This window comes from Xiphias gladius, chromosome 11 (genome assembly GCF_016859285.1).
Source record: "Xiphias gladius isolate SHS-SW01 ecotype Sanya breed wild chromosome 11, ASM1685928v1, whole genome shotgun sequence".
In the NCBI taxonomy this organism is placed as follows: Eukaryota; Metazoa; Chordata; class Actinopteri; order Istiophoriformes; family Xiphiidae; genus Xiphias; species Xiphias gladius.
In genome coordinates, this window is record NC_053410.1 from 15,242,545 (window position 1) to 15,262,889 (window position 20,345).

Below are 20,345 nucleotides of genomic sequence, written 5' to 3' on the forward strand. Positions count from 1 at the left end.
CAGATACATTCATTAATCCATTGTCGGTGTAAGCATGATAAGCATGCTGAAGTTAGCAGGCAAGCATCGCTTTGCCTGCACAGAGCAGCCACCGTGGCTGTAAACTCTCAGTCTTCTCCATTTAGTTCAAGCCTCAGCATGCTAATTATTGTGCATTTTTATCATTGGATCAGCAACAGGCGCAATAAAAATCCAGCCTGAGAGCTCTGGTTACGTTTTCTCAACCATGCAGGAGATGTCATGCTTTACTGGACACAAAGTGCTGGGAAAAATCCACAACAGTTTTATTTGGATCAAGAATTACTCTGGTTTTCACATGAGTGTACTGAAATACATTTTTTTCAGAACTATAATGATTTATGAGCAACAGATATCTTGAGAAAGTTCATCTTAAGGGAGTAATCAGACATATGTCCCTGATGAGAAAGCCCAATCAGAATTTAGGTAAGCTGTTGTAGATTTGGTCTGTTTACTGTCTCTCCTGTTTGCACAATAGCATTTGGATTCCGTTTCACATTCGTAAGCACTACAATATATACACTGAGTAATGAGCTTGTAAGTAGTAGCACTCAGAGCAATTTTCAGGTCCATCCCAGGGGCTGGGTAGCCAGGATACCATGGCTGTAACTTTAAGCATTTTCTGGACCGCAGTGTAATTACTGAACAGGACTGCAATAACGGCTTCAATCTCTGGGGTAAAATTAACAGGGCTGGGAAGGTGTGAGATGCTCTCTCACCTCAGAGGAAATTATACACAACGTAGCCACTCATCTTTCTCTTGCTCCGACAAACACACACACACAAGCCTTTAGTTAGACAGTGTTTTTCATGTACTGTATAACAAAATGAAGATGGATTCTTCTTGTCTTCTGTCACTCTCTTCTATTTCTTTATTCCTTTTTCTCTTGAGTCTTTCTCACCTTCACAGTCTAATTCTTTAATCTTTGCTGAAAAGAAGGACAAGCCCTGTCCTTGCCCTCTTCCTAAGGTCTGTCTGTCCTACATATTGAAATTTTGATCCAAGGTTCTTCTAACATGAGCTGTTTCTGTCCAAGAATTCAATCTTCTTGTATATCCATTAAATATGTTGGAGGTGATTTATGTCTGAAGGACAACTATGTGAATCGTCTGATGAGTTGCCCTGTTCAACACTGTCAGCATCTCATCTTTTCTGAACACCTATGCCCTTCAACGTCAGAGGACACAGATGATGGCAAAGATTTGCAATGAAATCTATCAGTTAATTTTTTTTTTTTAAAACACATAAAAAGCCTTTTTGTCAGTTGTGCTGCTTTTGTTCTGACAAATATTAACAACAGCTTTCACCTGTGTGTCAGTGTTATTATGTTTGAAATTTCATGCATGATAAAATTAATTTTATATCATTTTATTTTAACTCTTGATGATTGGATACAAGTAATAAAAACCCTGCATGAGGTCAGGGGCTAAAATGAAAAACTGTGTACTGAGTAACCATAAAAGGCGAGTGCAGAAATGGAAGTCACAACGACGTTTTTCACAAGGTTCAATGAAAATTCCTACTTCTGTGGGAGAACAGAGAGATATGTCCACAACTGTGAAATTCAGACCATCTGAAGGTGTGATGGGTCCTTTTAGCATGCATGTGGGTGTATGTGTGTATCTAAGGAAAGGAGGCTGTTGATGCTTGACGTGATTGTTTTTGTAAGGGACCCTGACAAGCTGGCAGTGAGTCTGTGAAAGACTTATATGGATGCTTAGTTTGACAGAAACACAACCATTTAGCAAGAACTTAATTTCGTTACGCTGACAGAAAAAGGGCAGGAGAGCTACAGGTTTATCTCTAGTAGAAACTTTTTTTTTTTTTTTTTTTTTAATGTCGCAAATGATTCCAGCAGCTGGTAATATAGTGCATCGACATTTTTTCATTTTGGCTTTTGTACTGATTAAACAAAACAAGATTTTGTTACCTTTGGACAGAGCCCGGCTAGCTCTTTCCCTTTGTTTCCAGTCTTTATGCTAAGCTAAGCTAACTGATTGCTGGCTTCAGCTACATTTCTGAATGGCACGGATCTTCTCATCTACTTAACTCTCAACAAGAAAGGCCATAAGCTCATTTCTCAAAAGGTGGAACTGTTCCTTTAAGTTAAGATCGCAACCAACGGCAAAATGTTGTGTGAGCTGTCAGTGAATTCAAAAGTAAAATCTTCTTGTGCCGTTATTAAACGTTTCTCCACGGGAGCTTCTGCTGTCTACATCTCAGGTTCTAAGACTAGCACTCAGTTCTTACTTCACTCTCCTAACCTTGCTGCTGAGTCTCCAAATTAGGTCAGCACTGCTCTCAGCACTTGAAAAAGTACACTGTGGCTTCTCCAGCGGTGGTTTTTAAGGAAAAGTACTCCAAAGAGAGGACAGTGCGGCTCATTTGAAATGCGAGTGACAGTTTGAGTTTTAGAAGAAACAGCATGAGAGTTCAGCCTCTTGATGCAGGTGGAGAGGCAGGGAGTGTGGGATTCACATGTTGGCTGCTCCACCAGCTTTGCTCATGTTTGGAGCTTGGGAAAGTGAGGGATCACTGTGTGAGTGTTTATGGCGCGTGTATGCGTGTGTGTCTGTATGAGGGGGAGTAGCAGCATAAATGTAGCAACAGTAAGGTGCCAAAAGGGGTTATTTGATCCCAGCATTAAAATAGCTTTAATGTCTTCTGATAAATCTGTACCTCTTTCCATGACTTAACCAGTTTCCCTTTATTTACGATTTGGGTGATCTGACCTTTTGAACTTCTGAACGATGTGATGTTGGTAATGTTTCCCTTGGGGAACACGATTTTGTCAACAACAGTTTATCTTGAGGAAGATGGTTTTGTGTTGTTTTTTCCGCACTGAAGCAAAACTTTTTATATCTGTTTTATCGATGCGTTCAAATTTTCTCACAACTAACCTACACTGATTAAACTTTTTGTTGTAGTTGTTGTTGTTGTTGTTTTTAGCATATTTCAAGCTTTATGAAACTCACTATTTGGAGCACTGAATTGAATCCAAACCATGTGTGAATAATGGGATAGCAACACACAAAGCAGAAAGCAACCTTCAGACAAATAAATATAGCTCTTTCAAATGTAGAGATGCAACGTAGATCTGTTGTTTTTAGCTGTGTTTAAATAGTGCTGGTTTTTTCAGTATAATTAGTCTCTTAACCGATTATTAATTTTCCAGAGTAGAGTTTCCAGCTCTAAATGTGTCATATGTCTGTACCTTGTTAACCAAACCTCCAGCTGCAGCAGTTAAATGGGTTCTAAATTCTTTTTCAACTCATTTTTCTTTCCTTTTCTTTTAATTCGTTGTATTTATGGTTTTGTTTGGTCTCTGTGCCAATGTACACAGACTTTATAAATGTAAAAATAAATGGAAATATTTTATTTTTGAGGGGGCCAGTGTTTTATTGTACATTTAATGCCAGAAACTGTGAAAAACTGCATCCTGATTGGTGAACTTCCATAAAGAGGCCAAGGAAAGAAAACTGCCCTCTGCAGCCTCTTTAAAGCGAGAGCCAGGCCAGATCTGTCTCTATCATGTCCAACTTTTTTTTAGCTAGCTTGCACAGCGGTGTTGTAATACTAAAGTTAATCACTCATACTCTTTACTCAGCCTAGACACAGCTTCTTGAGCAGTAAGAGCTGGATCACCCACTGAAATACGCATGCTCCAATTGTTTATTTTTGTGATTTGAATGAATATAATTTGTAGAGGAAATGAATTTGTTTCTTAAAATACTTTATGATATTAACAGGAAGTAGATAAGCACTCCTCCTCTGCCCTGGGACCAGCAATTGAGATTCATAAGAGATTGATACAGAATTCTTTTCAGTCTGGGTATTAAAAAGCCTTTGTTCTCATTTCTTTGATATATTTTATGTGAACTGCAGCAGACAACTGGTTCGTCTGAGAGGTTGTGTTCGGCTACAACAATGGATGTGATTCCAGGAAGGCTTCATTAAGTCGGCCAGATGGATGGAAACAAATGCGCCAGGCAGACTGCAAGGTGGATGGATGGATATTCCTCTGTACTCATGGCTTCAGCTTCACAACTTCACCTCATTTCCATGGTGTGATTGGGTTTCCTGCAAACTGAGTGTAAGGCACTCAAGGTCAGTTTGTGAGACACCAGAGGGAAGCTGGAGCCGAAATCTGTGTGATGATGTGAGATCCTGTTTAGTTTGGATGTTGCACTACTGGTCCTTCAGCCAGAGTGGACAAGGATTTCTTGTGTTGGCTCAGCTTTGGATAAGGACTGGCAAGGCATTACATATGAATGAAAGTGGATATACTATTCCCTTTTTCCTCTGTTAAACATTTGGTTACAATGTTGTTCTGGCCTAGCTGTACTCTGAAGACTGACAGATGACTGATTGCCCAACAACAAATAGCATCCTCCCTCTTTTGGGTTGGATAAGTTGTGCAATCACAACAGTTACATTATCAAATGCTGCCTTTCTCACATTACTGAATAACTATAATCATTACTGATGCTAAATTAAGATCAAAACAATTACTAAGAGGGTATAGCCATGCTAGCAGCTCTGCGAGGCTGTACTTAGGCATAGTGGTGCTTTTGGAGCTAAACGCTAGCATCAGCATGCTAACATGCACAGTAATAACAGTATTAACAAGCTAATGTTTAGCAGGTATGATGTCTACCATATTCAGTATTTAGTGTTCTAGCATGAAAACATTTTCTAATTAAGTACAGCTGAGGCTGATGGAGTCTGGGAGACATAGTGAGCTTTCTTTAAAATTATAATTCGTTATAATTCCATTCATTTTAGTAAATAACAATTGTGCTGTGCCCTCCATGTAGCACTATAAATGGAAAATCTACTTTTCATGTGGCTAAGTTCTTTTAAAATACACCAAAGATCAAATAATCTTTGTCAAATTTCAAATAACATCAATACAACACAACTTTCTACCTCATGAAATAAAGAAGATTCCAAATATTAGTGGAGTATCACTCACATCTAACTGCTATTTAGATGTACTGTGTTTCAAATGACTTTTTCTTCACTTCGTTTCTAGAAAACTTAAGTGTTTGAGGCTGAACAATATTGGTGGATGGTGTTAGGCATCAGATCTCCCTGTCTGTTGCATCTAGACAGCGTGCTCAGGCACTGAGTTACACTGCAACCAAACAGAGAAGTCTTTATTATGATCAACCTCATGGTAAAAAAAAAAAAAAAAACAGCACTCTCTGGTACTGGAGATGAGGCAAGTACAGTATATCAGTTTAATTTCCAGGTAATTGCCAAATTATTCCTTTTTTCTTATGTTAGTCACGTCCTTCATGGTCTTCTTTTTTCCCTCTCTTTGGGTTTCACACGGCGCTAAAGCTACATATGGGAAGACATTAAACACACCATTCATGGAGGCACCATGGATAGATCAACCAGTTAGGATGTAGGTGATAATCCTGAAAGGAATGGAGATGAAGGGCAACACAGTGTGTGATATGTGGGTGAGGTTTAAAGTTGGTGGATTTTTTGGCTTCTCAGGGCCCCGCATATCCCGAGGCCTCCTACTCTCCCGAGTATGTGACTCCTTTGTGTCTCAGCCATACCTAACATCCAGGGTTCGCTGTGGTTCTCCCGGGCTTGAAAACCGAATCACACTTTAGGAATGTGGTCAATAGCTGGTGGTTATTGTGTGGAGGGAAGGCCTCACGTCCTGTGCTGCTTATGTGTGTGTGTATTTTCCTCTCATTCAAACATCTGTGTGAAGATGGATGGTATTGGGACTCATAACCTCTACAATATTAGCACATGAAAGGTAGAGAGACTGCAGGAGGGCTATTTTAACCGCTCATAGGGGGCCCTCTATTAGCCTCCCATTCATTCTCAAACAGACACAAACATGCCGCTGTTACTACACACTGTATGTTGGTCACTTTCAACATCCGTTGCAGTAACACACTCTTTGGAGAAATTCGGCTGAGTAATTTTGTCATAATTGTGATTGATGTTCTGGCGGGTCACTGGCAGTGTTAAGGCAATTAACAACACTCAGTGGCCCCCCTTTGCACAATCAACAAGTCATTTACAAATCATTACTTGGAACTTCTCAGAGTATGAGTGTGCACTCGTGGAAATGCACTATGGGTCATTTGATACCAGAACAGCTATGACTCTGCTAATGTTTCCCTTGGGGAGCATGATTTTGGTCCACCCGATGCCCCAGGGCAGTGGCCTGGTCTGGGACAAGGGGCGTAAAAGAGGCGGGAGCAGGAGGGGAGCTGTGGTTGAGAGAGAGCAGGAGCTCTGGATACACACTTCCCAGACACACGGACATCAACCCCCAGTGAATTAAAATAGTGTTGAAGAAACTTTCTATGTAGTAATCACAGAATCAGAGTATAGTTTGTTTATTTTCTGTGTGCTGGAGGATAAGCAAAGTCTGCATGTCTACGCTGATGAGAAATGAGAGAGAATCAGTCCTTTTGAGTCTCCTATCTGTGAAAGGAAAAAAAGATTGCAGACAGCTCTGTATGCAAGATATGCAACTACATAATGCATGGTACATCTGGTATGCCAGTTCACCTTGTCAAGGTCATGTCTGAAGAGTGTCAGTGTATTAGGGAAGAACGTTTTTCTCTTCCGCAGTGTTAAAGGGGTTTGTTGACTGACGGTTAATGGAACAATATGGATTAATTATAGAATGCCCAGTTTGTTCATTTACATAAATAATATGTATTATTTCACCTTTCCCATTATTGTGGCATTTCTCAGGCTAAAGTGTCTATAGGTTTCTAATCTTTAATCTTAAATTATGAAACTTCATCTTTATTTCCCCCTCTGTCTCTGTGTTGAGAGACAGACGCTGGGTACCAAAGAATTTCAAGAAGAGACAACCCTTCAAAAAATAAACAACACAGAAAGATTAATCCCACATGACAGCCAAGTGTCTGCCCTGCAGTAGCTGACCCTGTGCTCAGAACTAATTGTTGAGGAGGTGAAACAGAAGATGTCAAGTTACCCTTTGGGAGATCAAATGTTTTTGTGCAAAACTAGTCCATTCTATCTTACTCATAGGCTTACAAAGTGTCACAGAAACAGAATGATTATGTCTAAAAGTTTAGCAGAAAAATGCACATACATTACTTCATAAATATGTTTTTCATCATGTGGCGATCTAGCAGTGACTTTAAGGAGGGAAGTTACTATCATCCACAAGGCAAACCAGAAAGCATTTTAATGGCAAACCTTCAGCGGACCATGGCAAACCTTCAGTGGACCACAAAGTACTGAATAACACCAGATCTGTGTGCAGCCACATCCTCATCCTGCCAGTTCAAACAATTCATAATTTTAAGATCACAGCTGCTCGGCAACTGGTCTGATAGTTTTCATTTCCCCTCTAAAAGATTATTGTCGTGTCGTGGAACTTTGCTCTTCCATGGTCAAATGTCGGTGACTAGGAAGTGTCTATGTTTTAACCACCTAATACGTTCCGCAGGGCAATTTTCATGATCCCTTGACATTTCGGGTGGTGAAAAACTATAAGGGCCTTTAAATTGCTGTGTTCAGCTGCCAGAATGGCTGTAGTTACTAAGCTAAAGCAGAGTAAAAGGTCTTGGAGTAGAGTTTGGAAGTGATATCACACATGCATACATATACATACTCACTGATACACACATACACACGAACAAAAATATTAAAACTGACCCTAGATTAACTTTACCACCTTGTAGTTTTTATTAAAAACGGGTTTGACCAGGGAGAGTGGTGTTCACTGGGACCTTCTTGAATTGGCTTTCTATGACCTGTTACCCTTTCACGCACACATGTACACACACACACACTAAAATTTTATATTTTCATGCTCAAGCTTTTCATGATGAATAACCACAAAGTGGAATTTCACTGGGTGCACATCTGGGAACCCTTACACTTAAAGATGGAGGGAACATGTACTGTACGTTAAATGGCACATTCACTCCACCCGTCCCTTATTCCTGTGTGATTTACATAACAAATCATTTTCCTGTCAAGGTTTTCTGTCTGACATTGTGGTTGAACTCTGAACCCCAACAGAGTTTTGAAGGAAATGCTGAATATGAATTTCATATGTCTTCTCCTGTCTTGTACATTCGTCAGCTTTCGAAAAAAACCAGTACAATTCTGGCTGTAAGGCTCATACCAAGGTGCTGAGTAGCCTTCTGGTTTCGTTATTTTTCAGAATATTTTCAGAATATTTCACAATATTCTAAAACCCAGCCTTGCAACACAGATTTTAATTAACTTTTAAACTGAGCTTTTGGTTTAAAAAGTTGGTCTTTCAGGGGTTTTCTTTATCTCCAAAGTGGCAGTGAGTCACAGCTTTTAGATTCATGTACTTGTCTCTGGTTTGGTGATGAATATGTGAAACACGCTGGGATGAACATATCTGACCTGTGTTTATTTAGTCATGGTGCCCAGCTAGCCTCAAGTACCAACGTGACACAGTGGAAGATCAGTTGTGTAAAGCTGCCAATAATTAATTTAATCACGTTGTTCTGTTCCACTTCAGTTAACTAGATTTGCAGATGCATTAGTGTTTTAACACGTCTCGTTTACTTTCCATAGCCTCCATATAATGGAGACTTTGTTATAGAAACCTCTTTATATTTTTTACATTAGCTGTTTTGTTTCACAGACACAACACATTGTATATGAATGATATGGCTTTACTAGCTTTTCAGACATTTCTTGCATTTTTTTTTTTAGTTTTCCAATTGCAGGTAAATGTAATTTGCACATAAAATATCAAGTTAAACTTTTTACAATTACTTTTATTACACCTCAGGCTTCATAGGTCCAGTCACACCAACTGCATAGTTTAACTGGTGGGTGTTGGCAGTGATCCCAAGAACACAATATGTAATGAACTGCTTTTCATTAGAGAATATATAATATTTGTATATGTTCCTTTGCAACCCCCACAGATCAGTCAGTGATAATTTAGCACGTAGTAACATATCGATGATAAAAGGCAAATGATGTGAGCTATTTGTGGTATAAAGTTTAATTGAAATATTTTCAGTGAACAAAATGTAGTACAGATACTTAACAATGGTAGATATGAAGATCTTTCTTCTGTATGAGTGATGAAATGTCACATAAGAAAAGCTACTCAATCTTCACATTACGGGAGAGGAAAATACTTGTTGCTACCTGCAGAGTCCTGCAGTGATATCCACATTTAAAACAGTTAAACACAATCAGGTCATACAGTGACTACATGGGATTAATTTCTATTCCAAACTGGGAAACCAGAGCTAAATCAATGGCTTCATCTTCCACAAGAGTGCTGCTGACTCCGCTTTTATCACGCTTAAACTGGACTTCAAAGCTGATCAGTAAGCACAGCAAAATGGGCTGAGGACTGCTCACAACTCACAACCCCTTATCTCTCCCTGCCGTTTCAATCAGCGGGCCACTCTCCTCACATATACTACTGTGCTCCGCCTCACATAATGCCCTTGGAGGGAAGTTAAAAGTTCATCCCTTTTAGCTGTAATGTTTTCCTAATGGGCGCTTGTTGAGTTAATAGTTAAATAACAGGCAGGATCATTGTCCTTGCCTTTCATTTGCCCCTGTGAGTAAAGCTAAACACATGTTCTCACATCAAAGCATCAAATTTACCCTCTGACCCCAAGTACAGTGCGATTACACCAGCTGTGTGTTGGACCTAGAAAAGCCTGCTTTACACTGAGTCACTGAACTGAACTGTGTGCATCAGTGGGTATAAGTGTGTATATTTATGATGGAGAGACTCGTAACATATAGCAAAGTAATCATAACATTTTAAAGATTTCCTTTTTTTACTGACCAACTACATACAAGTTTTACAATAACAATGTTGGGTGGACGGCTCAATTGTGAGAGTACAGTTCCTTCATTTAAATGTTTGCATTGAATATATAAATGCATAAAAGAGTACAAAAATAAAACATTTGTATATATAAATTTTACATATGACAAGAAGATTTGAATGAGTAGATGAATAAATCTTTAACAGTTAAATGCAGCTACACACTCATTGATAAAAAAAGAACAGAATGGAAACAGCAAGATAAACATAAAAAATAAAGGCAAAAGACAGAATTTAATGATCAGACTTAGTGAGTAATAGTAAATTTTGTAATTAAAACATGAATACATCAGATATAAAGTGCATTGCTATCTGCATGACGGTTGTAGGTAGTCACATCTATGTACAACTATTTATTGTCAGTAATGGTACTACTTGCTCAACTGTGGCGCTCAGTATAACATACTGTTTTAACTACTGACATGTTAACAGTAACAAATTGCTCTACACTCTTCTTTGAAATGGACATTCATACTAAGAGGTTACTTCAATCAGAATCCAGCTAGCATGAGTTAATCTTTCTTTTACGACTAATACAACTTTATGACTCCGGTAAAATTTCAACCTGTTGGTTGCTCAGTTAAAAGTGTCTGGGATTCCAGATGTTTAGCTTCTCTCTAGACATGTTGGGTAACACCGGATTGCATAATCACAGCCACAGAAGGGCGCCGGAAATGCTCAAGCTCTTTTGGCATCCTAATTTCTGTCACAAAAACATTGTAATTGCCACTATTACTAGGATCTTGTATACATCTTATATTCAGTCTGGGGGTAGCTGGCACCCGCTGAAATTCCACTCTGCGAATTAACTTGAAACATGAAATACAACTTGGCAAACTCTATGGCTCTGCCCATTCCTCGGTTTTTAGAAGAGAAACTATACACTGTTTTTCATTAGTTTCATTAGTTTGTACAATTTAAAATCAGACACAATCAAGATAACCAGATCCAATGTTTAGGATTGGTTATAAATCAATTTTCTACTGGCTCAGCAGACCATAGGACTCTGCTACTTGCAAGTAGGATGTTGACTCATGTTTGTTGTGGAGAAAACCCTCCCCTTTAAACTTAGACCCTGAGGTTGGTCCTTTTTCCTAAATGACAGAAGAGGGGCGAGAAGATCTCCAAAATTACCTCTATCATGTTGAAGTCCATTGACAAAAAAAGTATATACATTTTAGTTAGGAAAAAACACACTTACAGATATAATTGAAGTTTACACTAATAACATCTATTACCTCTATAAGTGGTGAGAGTGGTTATAGGGAAGACAGTGGCAGGGCTGGTGGGCTGGTGTTCATGGTGAAGAGTTGTAGGTTGATTCCATGCAAAAGGCTGCCACAGCGTGGCAGCCAGCATAAGTGCTGTACAACATACCAGATGATCTCATCACACTTTGCATATCTGTAACATTGATGGTCCTAATCGTCAGTGATGGCTCAGGAGGATCTTTGCAGGCTCTTTAGTTGCCCTGCTTGGATTTCTTCATCCTGGAAGGAAAAAGAAAATCTATCGTGAGTTTTATGAGAACAAAACAGTTGTTAAGATATCCATGTCAAAATCATATAACATATTTGGTGCTGACTAGTCACACAGTTAGTTGCTGTCCGTCAATTTAATAAAAAACTAGAAGAACAGATAATAAAAAAAAATACTTTGGCAGAGTGACAAAAATAAAATTGTCCATTGGACAAACTCGTTAACTACTAACTACCTAGTAAACACGGTATTGAAAATCAATGAGTATTTTTTCAAGCATGACTGGACGCCAGGGTTAAAAAGAGAAAGTGCCAAAATTGGGGTCCAGCATTGTCAAATAAAAGCAACTGCTGAAAGTTTACAGGGCCTAAATGTTTCTGAACTGTAATTGTGAACAAAACATTTGGCTTATTAAAGTTGATTTTTTGCTGCATTCGCTCTGAGCAAGTTAATAAACCCACTTTATCCCTTTAGTTAGTTGGCTTTTTCTAACTCCCAAGTTTTCAGTCAATTAGTTGCTCCCAGGTTCTGTTTTTCTATCCAGGAAGGGTTTTTGGAAACCTCTGAGTCCATTGCTGGTAAATGAAAAAAATACCTGTTTTGATATATCATAGATCTCAAGAGGTAATTTTGCAGGACATTCATTTGCAGCAGCTGAAGAGTGATGTACACCTACACTGCACGAGCTAACAGTATAAATACATGATCATGGGTGGGCAGTTTAATTACTGACTTTGGATTATACTGCAAATGTTGAGTCACATTTCAACTGATTCAAAAAGGTAATCATGGTCTTGTTTACCAAACTAAAGAGTAGCATTATAATCGTGTGCATTTCTACACATTGTAAATAAGTTTGTCCCTCCTCCCCTTTGACAGTATGTGTAGCTGGAAACACATAACGACTGATCCATTGTAAATGACCGCCATCTACTCTCTACATGGGCTGTTTTGTTATGCAGAGGACTGTTGACACCTCAACAGGTCAGGGCTCCACAATCATCCTTGACACAGACAGTGTGACTGGGTGACTACGGGTGGGTCACTCTGTGAGTATTGAGCAGGCATGTCAGAAGCTGGACCATGGAGGATTTATCAGCATTCTGCATTCATTTAGTTTTCTTCAAAGGAAATCCACTTTTTTCCACCTAAAACTCTGCCTCCACAACACAGTGCAGAGTTTGTTTCATCCAGCTGCTGAAGGGGTGCTCAGTCCTTAGAAATATATGACTGCACAGACTTCAGGGTAGCAACTCGATCCCTTCTATAAAATTTATGGTGCCAAGGGTTTTTCAGAAAAGTGTCTCCATCTTCAGGGCAGGAAGGAGACAGTTGACATTGGCATTGACTTCTTAATCTCAGACAAACTTTTTTTTACAATGCAAGTGGTTGCATTAATGTTACATTACATGACCAGAGGAGAAAGGTGATTCTATAAAGTTGCGCTATTTTTCCAATGGTCTTATGTTATATGTTTAATCTCCAGTGTAACTTTCCAAACAGTGTACTGTATGTATTCCAAGTGTATATTTTATAAAACTGTATTTGCAGACCCGGGTCTTGTATAAACAGTGAAGAACCCAGATTAAATGGAAGTTTATATATTATCCCACATCAAAACCACAGTTTGTGTTGGAAAGTGAAATCAGTCTCTACTCCCACTTGGTCATGTGCCAACCTGATTCAAGTTTGGGCTCCAATATAAGTTGGACAACTAAGAGCTGCCATTCTCACGCTGGTCTATTGATAGATGTCCACTGAATGAACATTTGAGCTTTTGCATTCCTGCATTGGTTGCTTTAAATTTCTATAGTGGAAGTGATTTTACAGTACTCCAGACGAGGTATCTGTTAAAGGCTGACAAATGACAGCAGACAACAGAAGCACGTATTGCAGCAAACACACAATCCGTAAACCAAAATCAGTTTGATTTATCTGTACTTACTTGTTGATGGCATTCTTCAGGTACTGCTGCAGCCACCAGATATCTGGGTTCAAACACAACTCCTTGTTTGACTTCAGCTTTGCACTGATCAGAAAAAGGAAAAGAGTTCAGTATATACCAATTATACCTCCGCTGAAAAAGAGAGGGTGAATTACGAAGTCATTGACATCAAGTATCTTGACACATTGTTATCAAACAGGCTGATTTAACACTGCCTTGTCAGTTTGACACATATGGGGAGCTTTTTCACAGGAGTGCATTAGTTTGATAGTGACTCTTCCCCGCTGTTTGTGAATCTGCTGCATATATTCAAACAACACATGTGCATTCAGGCAGTTCTTAAAGATCACCCTTGATTGAGCTACCTAATTAATGTGCAGTAGAAATTTGAGCACCTTGAGGTTTAGGAGTCAACCCCTCAACATGTGGAGGCTACTGGTTACTTTGTAATTGGTTACCCTTGGTTATTTACAGAATGGCTCAGAACTGGATCATATGTCTCTATGTAGGAGATCATACCTCCTTTGCTGCTTGTGTCCTGTATGTCAGTAACTAAAATCAGTTTTTCATTCACCTTGTATGTGTATTTGTAAGACCTCAGGGTTCTATTTGCTACCTTTAACATTGAACTGTTCCTGAAGTTTCCCTGTCTATTCTAACCAACCGCATTGTGCTTGTGGTGCTGCACACTTTCTTCTGTAAATTCACTCCACACAGGTTGAAGCAATGAATGGGATCATACAGAAAGGTTGTAAGCACAGTTTGAGGGAACGCTGCATGACAAGCAATTATTGCTTTCCGGTTGAAAACAAAACTGCATCCAATTTCCACTTCCCTTTCAGATTCACTTATACTCAAACTGAGCACTTCCTGTGGAAGTGTCAGTTGGCCTGTGGTAAAAAAACGTCTTACTTTCTGTGGGATGTGTGTGAGGGAGAGTGACAGAGGGGCGTGTGTGCACACATGCATTCACAACTCCTTTCTCCGGCCTGTCACGTCTCAGAGATTGATGGTGAGAAATGTCCAACGAGGACGAAACCTGTCTAACTTTTTTAGTGTGTGAAGCATGCACTTCCATGCATTTGTGTGAGTGTCACCCACTGAAACCAGAGTTAAAACAATACTCACATTACTTGGAAGGGGCAGTTAGGTGTGTGGATGAACCTGAGCTCTCGGATGTAGCCCCGTGAGAGGCTGTTGACTGTTGAGCGGCAGTAGCATCTCTCCACCAGACTGATGGGCTTTGCTGAGAAAGAGAAGAGGCAATAAGTACCAGTCACACATAATGATATTTACAACAAAGCATCTTTCGAAGCAAAAAAAACATAAGATTAGATGAAGGTAATGATCTCCCGTAGAAACCGGGTAACTAAATTACATATTTTGGCTTTATAGATTTTTAAAAAATGTTTTCTTTTTGTTTTTTTGCCCCACTGAGCTCACACAGGAGTACAGGACAATCATATCAGGACTTGCAGACCTAAAACCACCAAGGTCTTTCAGTCATGCGCAACTGTGTAGGCTACTGTGTGGTCCTTCATGATGGATGTGCATACTTTTCATGACAAACTCAGCTTTCAGATTTGTACACAGAGATGTTCACAGTTGACTAAGGGGGAAAAATAAATAGGTCTGTGTTTTCTTTTTTCTTTTTCTTTTTTGTGAAACCCACAGGTCAAAACTCAGTTTTAACTAGGCCAAAATTTGTGAAAAAATGCATCAATTTATTTAGTATCTTTTGGTTGTAAATGATTTTTAAGACAGATGAGTACAAGGACAAAACAGTAAAATTTTCTTTCCCTTGTCAGACACCATTTGAAAGCCAAACTTATAGGAGACAGTAGGTCATACAAACAGATGGTCAGAAGTACCGCTATAGATTAACTTCATGCTAATTATTTTTTTCTTTTTACGCCTGATCTAACAGCATTACCATGATAAAAGGCGCAACACCTTCAGCTCGGGTGACTTATGTCGCCATATAGACTAGTTGGGGCTTTGTTTTATAGCTGCCTCATTTGCGCGTAATTAAATGAAAACAAATAGAAGAACAAATACACACGTTGATCAGTGACCGGCAAGAACGCACATGTGCAGCCTGTCGTTTTTGTTTTTCCAACTCCAGAACAAGCTCATATATACATTAAAGTTACACTTGTGCTAATTACAATAATATTTTTAGTTAAAGTGAAGAGGAATTGCGTTTAGTTAACATTTAAGTTTGACAACGTTTGCACTTTGATAGCTTTCAATTGGAATTTAGCATCTGAATTGAACTGCCAATTACTTGGATAGATTTGTCACTAAATTCGAGCATGTACCACCTCCCTTCAGGAAAGGTAGGATTAAGATAAATATAACATAATAACTGCAAAAGTCTATCAAGTTTTTATTTAAATAATAAAAGATTGCAGTTGTGGAATGGAAAAGTTAATCTCTTAGATACTGGTTTAATCATGCTTCTGACGCATTTTTTCTGCAAGCATTTTTGCAATCTTTTTTTTTTTTTTTTTAAATTTAAAATAAATAAATAAATAATAATAAAATATCCATTCTGTTAAATATTGATATAATAACCTTTAGTAATTTGCAGCTAATCATCGCTTCATTTTACAACGACAGCTGAAAAAAAGTATAAAATAGACCTGATCCAACAATACACTAAAAAAAAACGGAAAATAATTATTTAATACCTTGTGATGGAGGCGCATATGTCACCATCGTGAGCGCAGCCACGAGTGCCAGCAGTTTCGCATCCATTCTGCGTTAATGCCTCCGAGAGTCGACCCTGCCCAGAGTAAAGTCCAGTGCAGCTGTGAACCGACGGGACCATGGTGGAGTGTTAAATTTACTTTTCAGTGTCAAGCCACACAGAAGAACAGAAACTTCTGGTCGGGGATAGCAAAATAAAAGCCGTAAAGGGCACAGGATTTGTTGAAACTAACATTTATTAAGTGATGTAATTGATCAAATTACAACCAAACAAAAATATACGATTTACATTCAAAGTGTGTTTTTTGCAACATATCAGTGATTGATGACTTTGTTTTTACATTGCTTGATTTTTATGCTTTTATTTTGTAAGCACAGCCAAGTAGGCAAATTACAGCGCTCAATGCAAATGCAACAAACTATCACAAACACACACACACACACACACACTCACACCTTCCTTTACCGTGCATGCAAAATAACGTTTAAACAGTTATATTGTATGCTGTAATTTAGCAATACTTTGTATCATGGAGTATTTTGCATGACCAGCAAACTTAATAAATATCTAATTTGGTTTCAATTTATTTATTTGCTTTAATTTTAAAGTCATCTAATGAGAAACACAAAATTTGCCCACCAGTGACAGACTGGATTGATTTACCACAGCTCAACATGCACCTTCTGGCTGTTGCTGAGGCTATGAAAAGAAGCAGAAGACATTTTTTGCATGTGTTTGTTTTTAGTCATGGTTCGTCCTCAGGGACTTCATTGGCCCAAATTAATTAAAAGCTAAAAGTGTAACCGGAGAGGACTTGTGCATAAAGTGTTCTGTTACATTAATGGCTCCGATAAATAGACAGGAGAGTTGTAGAAACAACACACACACACACACACACACACACACACACACACACACACACACACTTCACAGCTTGTGTTTGGAAAGGAATAAAACTCTTCTCAGTGAATCCCTAAACAACTGTTTTTATACAGCCTGCTGAAAAATTCCACTCTCTCTCTCTGTTTGTCTGTGTGTGTGTGTGTGTGTGTGTGTGTGTGTGTGTGTGTGTGTGTGTGTGTGTGTGTGTGTGTGTGTGTGTGTGTGTGTGTGTGTGTGTGTGTGTGTGCGGGTCTGTGTGTGCGTGTGGGCGTGCGTACACATCCTTGCGGTTGTGTTTGGGGTATTATTAGCGTCCTTAACGGGATGCAGATGTGAAGTCAGCTTCCAGACATTTGGCTTTCATCTTCCAGAGCAAACACCCCAGTGTACATGTGTGTACATACAGTGGGGTCCAAAACTCTGAGACCACTCTCATTCACTTGAATGGGAAAGTGGTCTTAGACAGACACTGTATGTGTGAGTATAGTATAGACTATATACTAAGTGTGTTGTTTCGGGGTGTGTGGGTGCATGCATGCATGTCAAAAGTTGATCCCTACAGAACTGGGATGAAAACATAAATTAGCCCTTTTTTTTTTTTTGCCTGATCACAGACTTTAATGTTTTAATACCTGAAATACTTTCAAATGCTTGTTTAAGCCAAGTAAACACAAGTGAATAAAATTCAGTTCCACAATACTGTATAAATACATTCTGAAATCCCTTTTCTCTAAAGCTAACAAAAGCCTGTATTTGTGCAGACTGAGGATGTGTTTTGCTACCTTTTTTTTCTGAATCACAGAGCAAGATTAATAATGTTCACAAGTGGTTGGTTTTGTATTTTCTATTCTTCTTTTTTCCATTTATTGGAGACGTATTCTCTCATCACACAGTTGTGGGAAAGCAAACCACCTACTGACAGCACATTTTTCTATGAAAATTAGTCAGAAAGAGAAATGGCTAGTATAAGGACAATAACGGCTGTTTTATGCTTGTGAGTTATTCCATCTAGACAGTATCATAAATAAAGTACAAATAGTCATATGCACAATTTCTGTCTTGTGGAATTAGTATTAATGTGCATATAAAATGTGTATTGTGACGTGCTTTCACAAATTAAACTTACTTATGTATATTAACTCTATTATTTGTTTATCATTTTGTGTCTGACATTTTGCTCCATATGGCAAAGACAGTCTGCATTTTGGATCTCAGTTGTTATAGATGATGCCATGGAGACCAGACAGAGCAGATGAGATGGTAGAATCAGCTGACAGCTGAATGGACACATATTGACTTCTCTCACAGACCACAAAGGCTAACTCTAAGTGTGTGTGTGTGTGTGTGTGTGTGTGTGTGTGTGTGTGTGTGTGTGTGTGTGTCAGCGTGGGTGGGTGTCTGAGATAGACTGAGAAAGAGAAAGATAGAACAAGCAAAGGGGTAAAGTGCGCAGCATGAAAGCCAAAGTATTTGATTAAGGTTCTCTCAGCTTGGAGTGAAAGGTGACTTCAGAGGGTTCACAGCAGCTCTTCAACCTGCTCACTCTCACACAGGATGCCCGACATGTCATTACAATACGCACTTTAAATTCATTTCACTGTTCCCGTCACAAACCTGTGTGAGCCTGCACAAATAGCAAACGTGTGCAGTGCGGTTTGTGCAAACACAGACACAAATGAAAGTCGTTTATTTTGAAAGCACACACACATACAGTACACACAATTGCAAGATGTAAATGGGGGCCATCCCGTGACATGTCATGTGAGAAAAGTCAGGGCAATTCAAGTATTTCAACATTTCCGCCACGATGAGTGAGATTTACTTTGTCCTACTGAGATGAATGGACTGAAGGAGTATGGTTACGTAAGCAGATTTGGCAGCACATCTTCTTTCGCAATTGTTTAATTTCCTGCATAAACAAATTCACAGTCTGCAACTTCCCACAAACAAACACTCTCTTTAGCAGGAAAGGTTTAAATAAGTGTATTGCAAAGAATGTCTTTAAAACTGAAAGTGAAAGAAAGTGTTGACTCACTCAGATCTGAGGGTGTTTTCCAGATAGTGACAGTTTTGAATGAGTATGCGCGTCTGCATGATGTCTTTCCTTTGATGGTGGTGGAGGTGATTTGGGCACACGTTGCAGATACACACACACACACACACACACTGAACACAACTGCGCTACGTGTTGGCACACACCTGTCCAGTGTCTAGTATATTTGAGTTGTGGTGTAGTGTTCTGTGGCCCCTCTGTCTGTTTTGGGAGGTCTCACTCCAGGTGTCCATCTCCTGCTCTCTGCGTGAGTCATTTCTTACTGTACTCTCAAAGAACATGGTAAATGCTTTTCTTGACTGCAAGTGTAAATCACATCTCAGATTTTTCTCTGAAACTCCAAGGCCATAGCAGGTTTCCTCAAGGTTTTTTTTTTTGGAACACTGAAAACCTTGAGAACATTTATGACTGCAACCCATTATCGACTCTCTTTCTTTTTCTCTATTTTTGTCTGTGTCTCTTTTAATCCTGATTGTTTTTGAATTTCAGTTGACTCTACTGGCAATACATGTAAATACATTTGTAATGCCAAAGCTTAAAGAGAAAGAAAACAGTAGATAAAAGTGAAAGAGAAAAAAGCAGGGTTCTAACACAAACTTATTTGAGAAATGAATTATGAATATAAGAAATAGTCATAATATAACATAATATACAGTATACCGTGTAGTCTTCTACTGTGAAAAGCTTGATTTAGTATGTTGCATTTTTCCATTCTACTCTATACATTTATATATTTCTTTCTTCTTTTCTCAAATGTGAACGTACACAGTTTAAATCTCTCACATACTGCACCAAATCTTATATTTTGAGACCGATCCTGACAGCCAATATAACATTAAAATTCCAGACCTACACACACCAAGCAGTCTCATCATAAAAACACTTTTACAAAATACTGTTCTGTAAATGTTTTTTCCTATCTAAATATTTAAAAAAGCTCAAATTACATCACGCTAGTCCATAACAGTAACACCCGATTCCAAAGAATTGGAAAAAACATGAATCTGTGACATACCAATAGATTGTTAAACATTCCTTAAACGCTCACCTTTGAAGAGAGACCACGTGACGAAGGGGGGCAGGAGTATGGATGGCTGAACGTATTATGCTGGAGTGGCCAGTTTCCATAGACCAAACTTTGGTTTGAGAATGTACAGGCAACTGGTCCCAGTGGGGGATCTGCCGCTACTCCATTGAGGCTCTGTGAGGCTGAGGGTCTGCTGGCTGAGCCTTTGTCTGGTTTCCTCTACATCCTTCAGAGAATCATGAGCCCTGCACCTTCACATCGCCATATGGGCCACCTCAATGGCCTGTCAACAGAGTCTTTAGCCATAGATGTTGAGTCAAGGGAGAAACAATGCGTCAGACAATAGCTTTATACAATAGCTTGTA

General features: G+C 38.9%; 1 protein-coding gene across 1 annotated transcript; it reads right to left on the reverse strand.

The window, feature by feature from the left end:
• Positions 1–7,593: 7,593 nt before the first annotated feature.
• On the reverse strand, positions 7,594–16,107 carry cxcl12a (chemokine (C-X-C motif) ligand 12a (stromal cell-derived factor 1)). The gene is made up of 4 exons (XM_040139890.1): positions 15,999–16,107; positions 14,434–14,551; positions 13,306–13,389; positions 7,594–11,371 (listed from the first exon to the last, which is right to left on the reverse strand). The coding sequence occupies exons 1-4, from the start codon at positions 16,063–16,065 to the stop codon at positions 11,344–11,346; spliced, it is 297 nt and encodes a 98-aa protein (XP_039995824.1). The 5' UTR covers positions 16,066–16,107; the 3' UTR covers positions 7,594–11,343.
• Between the last annotated feature and the right edge of the window lie 4,238 nt (positions 16,108–20,345).

Bases quoted from the DNA above. Each gene is read 5' to 3' on its own strand.
- cxcl12a (XM_040139890.1), bottom strand. From the start codon at position 16,065: ATGGATGCGAAACTGCTGGCACTCGTGGCTGCGCTCACGATGGTGACA. The intron at 13,390-14,433 runs GTGAGTATTGTT...TTTTCTGATCAG, and splicing joins AACTGCCCCTTCCAAGTAAT to TGCAAAGCTGAAGTCAAACA. The intron at 11,372-13,305 runs GTAAGTACAGAT...TTTTCCTTCCAG, and splicing joins CTGAAGAATGCCATCAACAA to GATGAAGAAATCCAAGCAGG.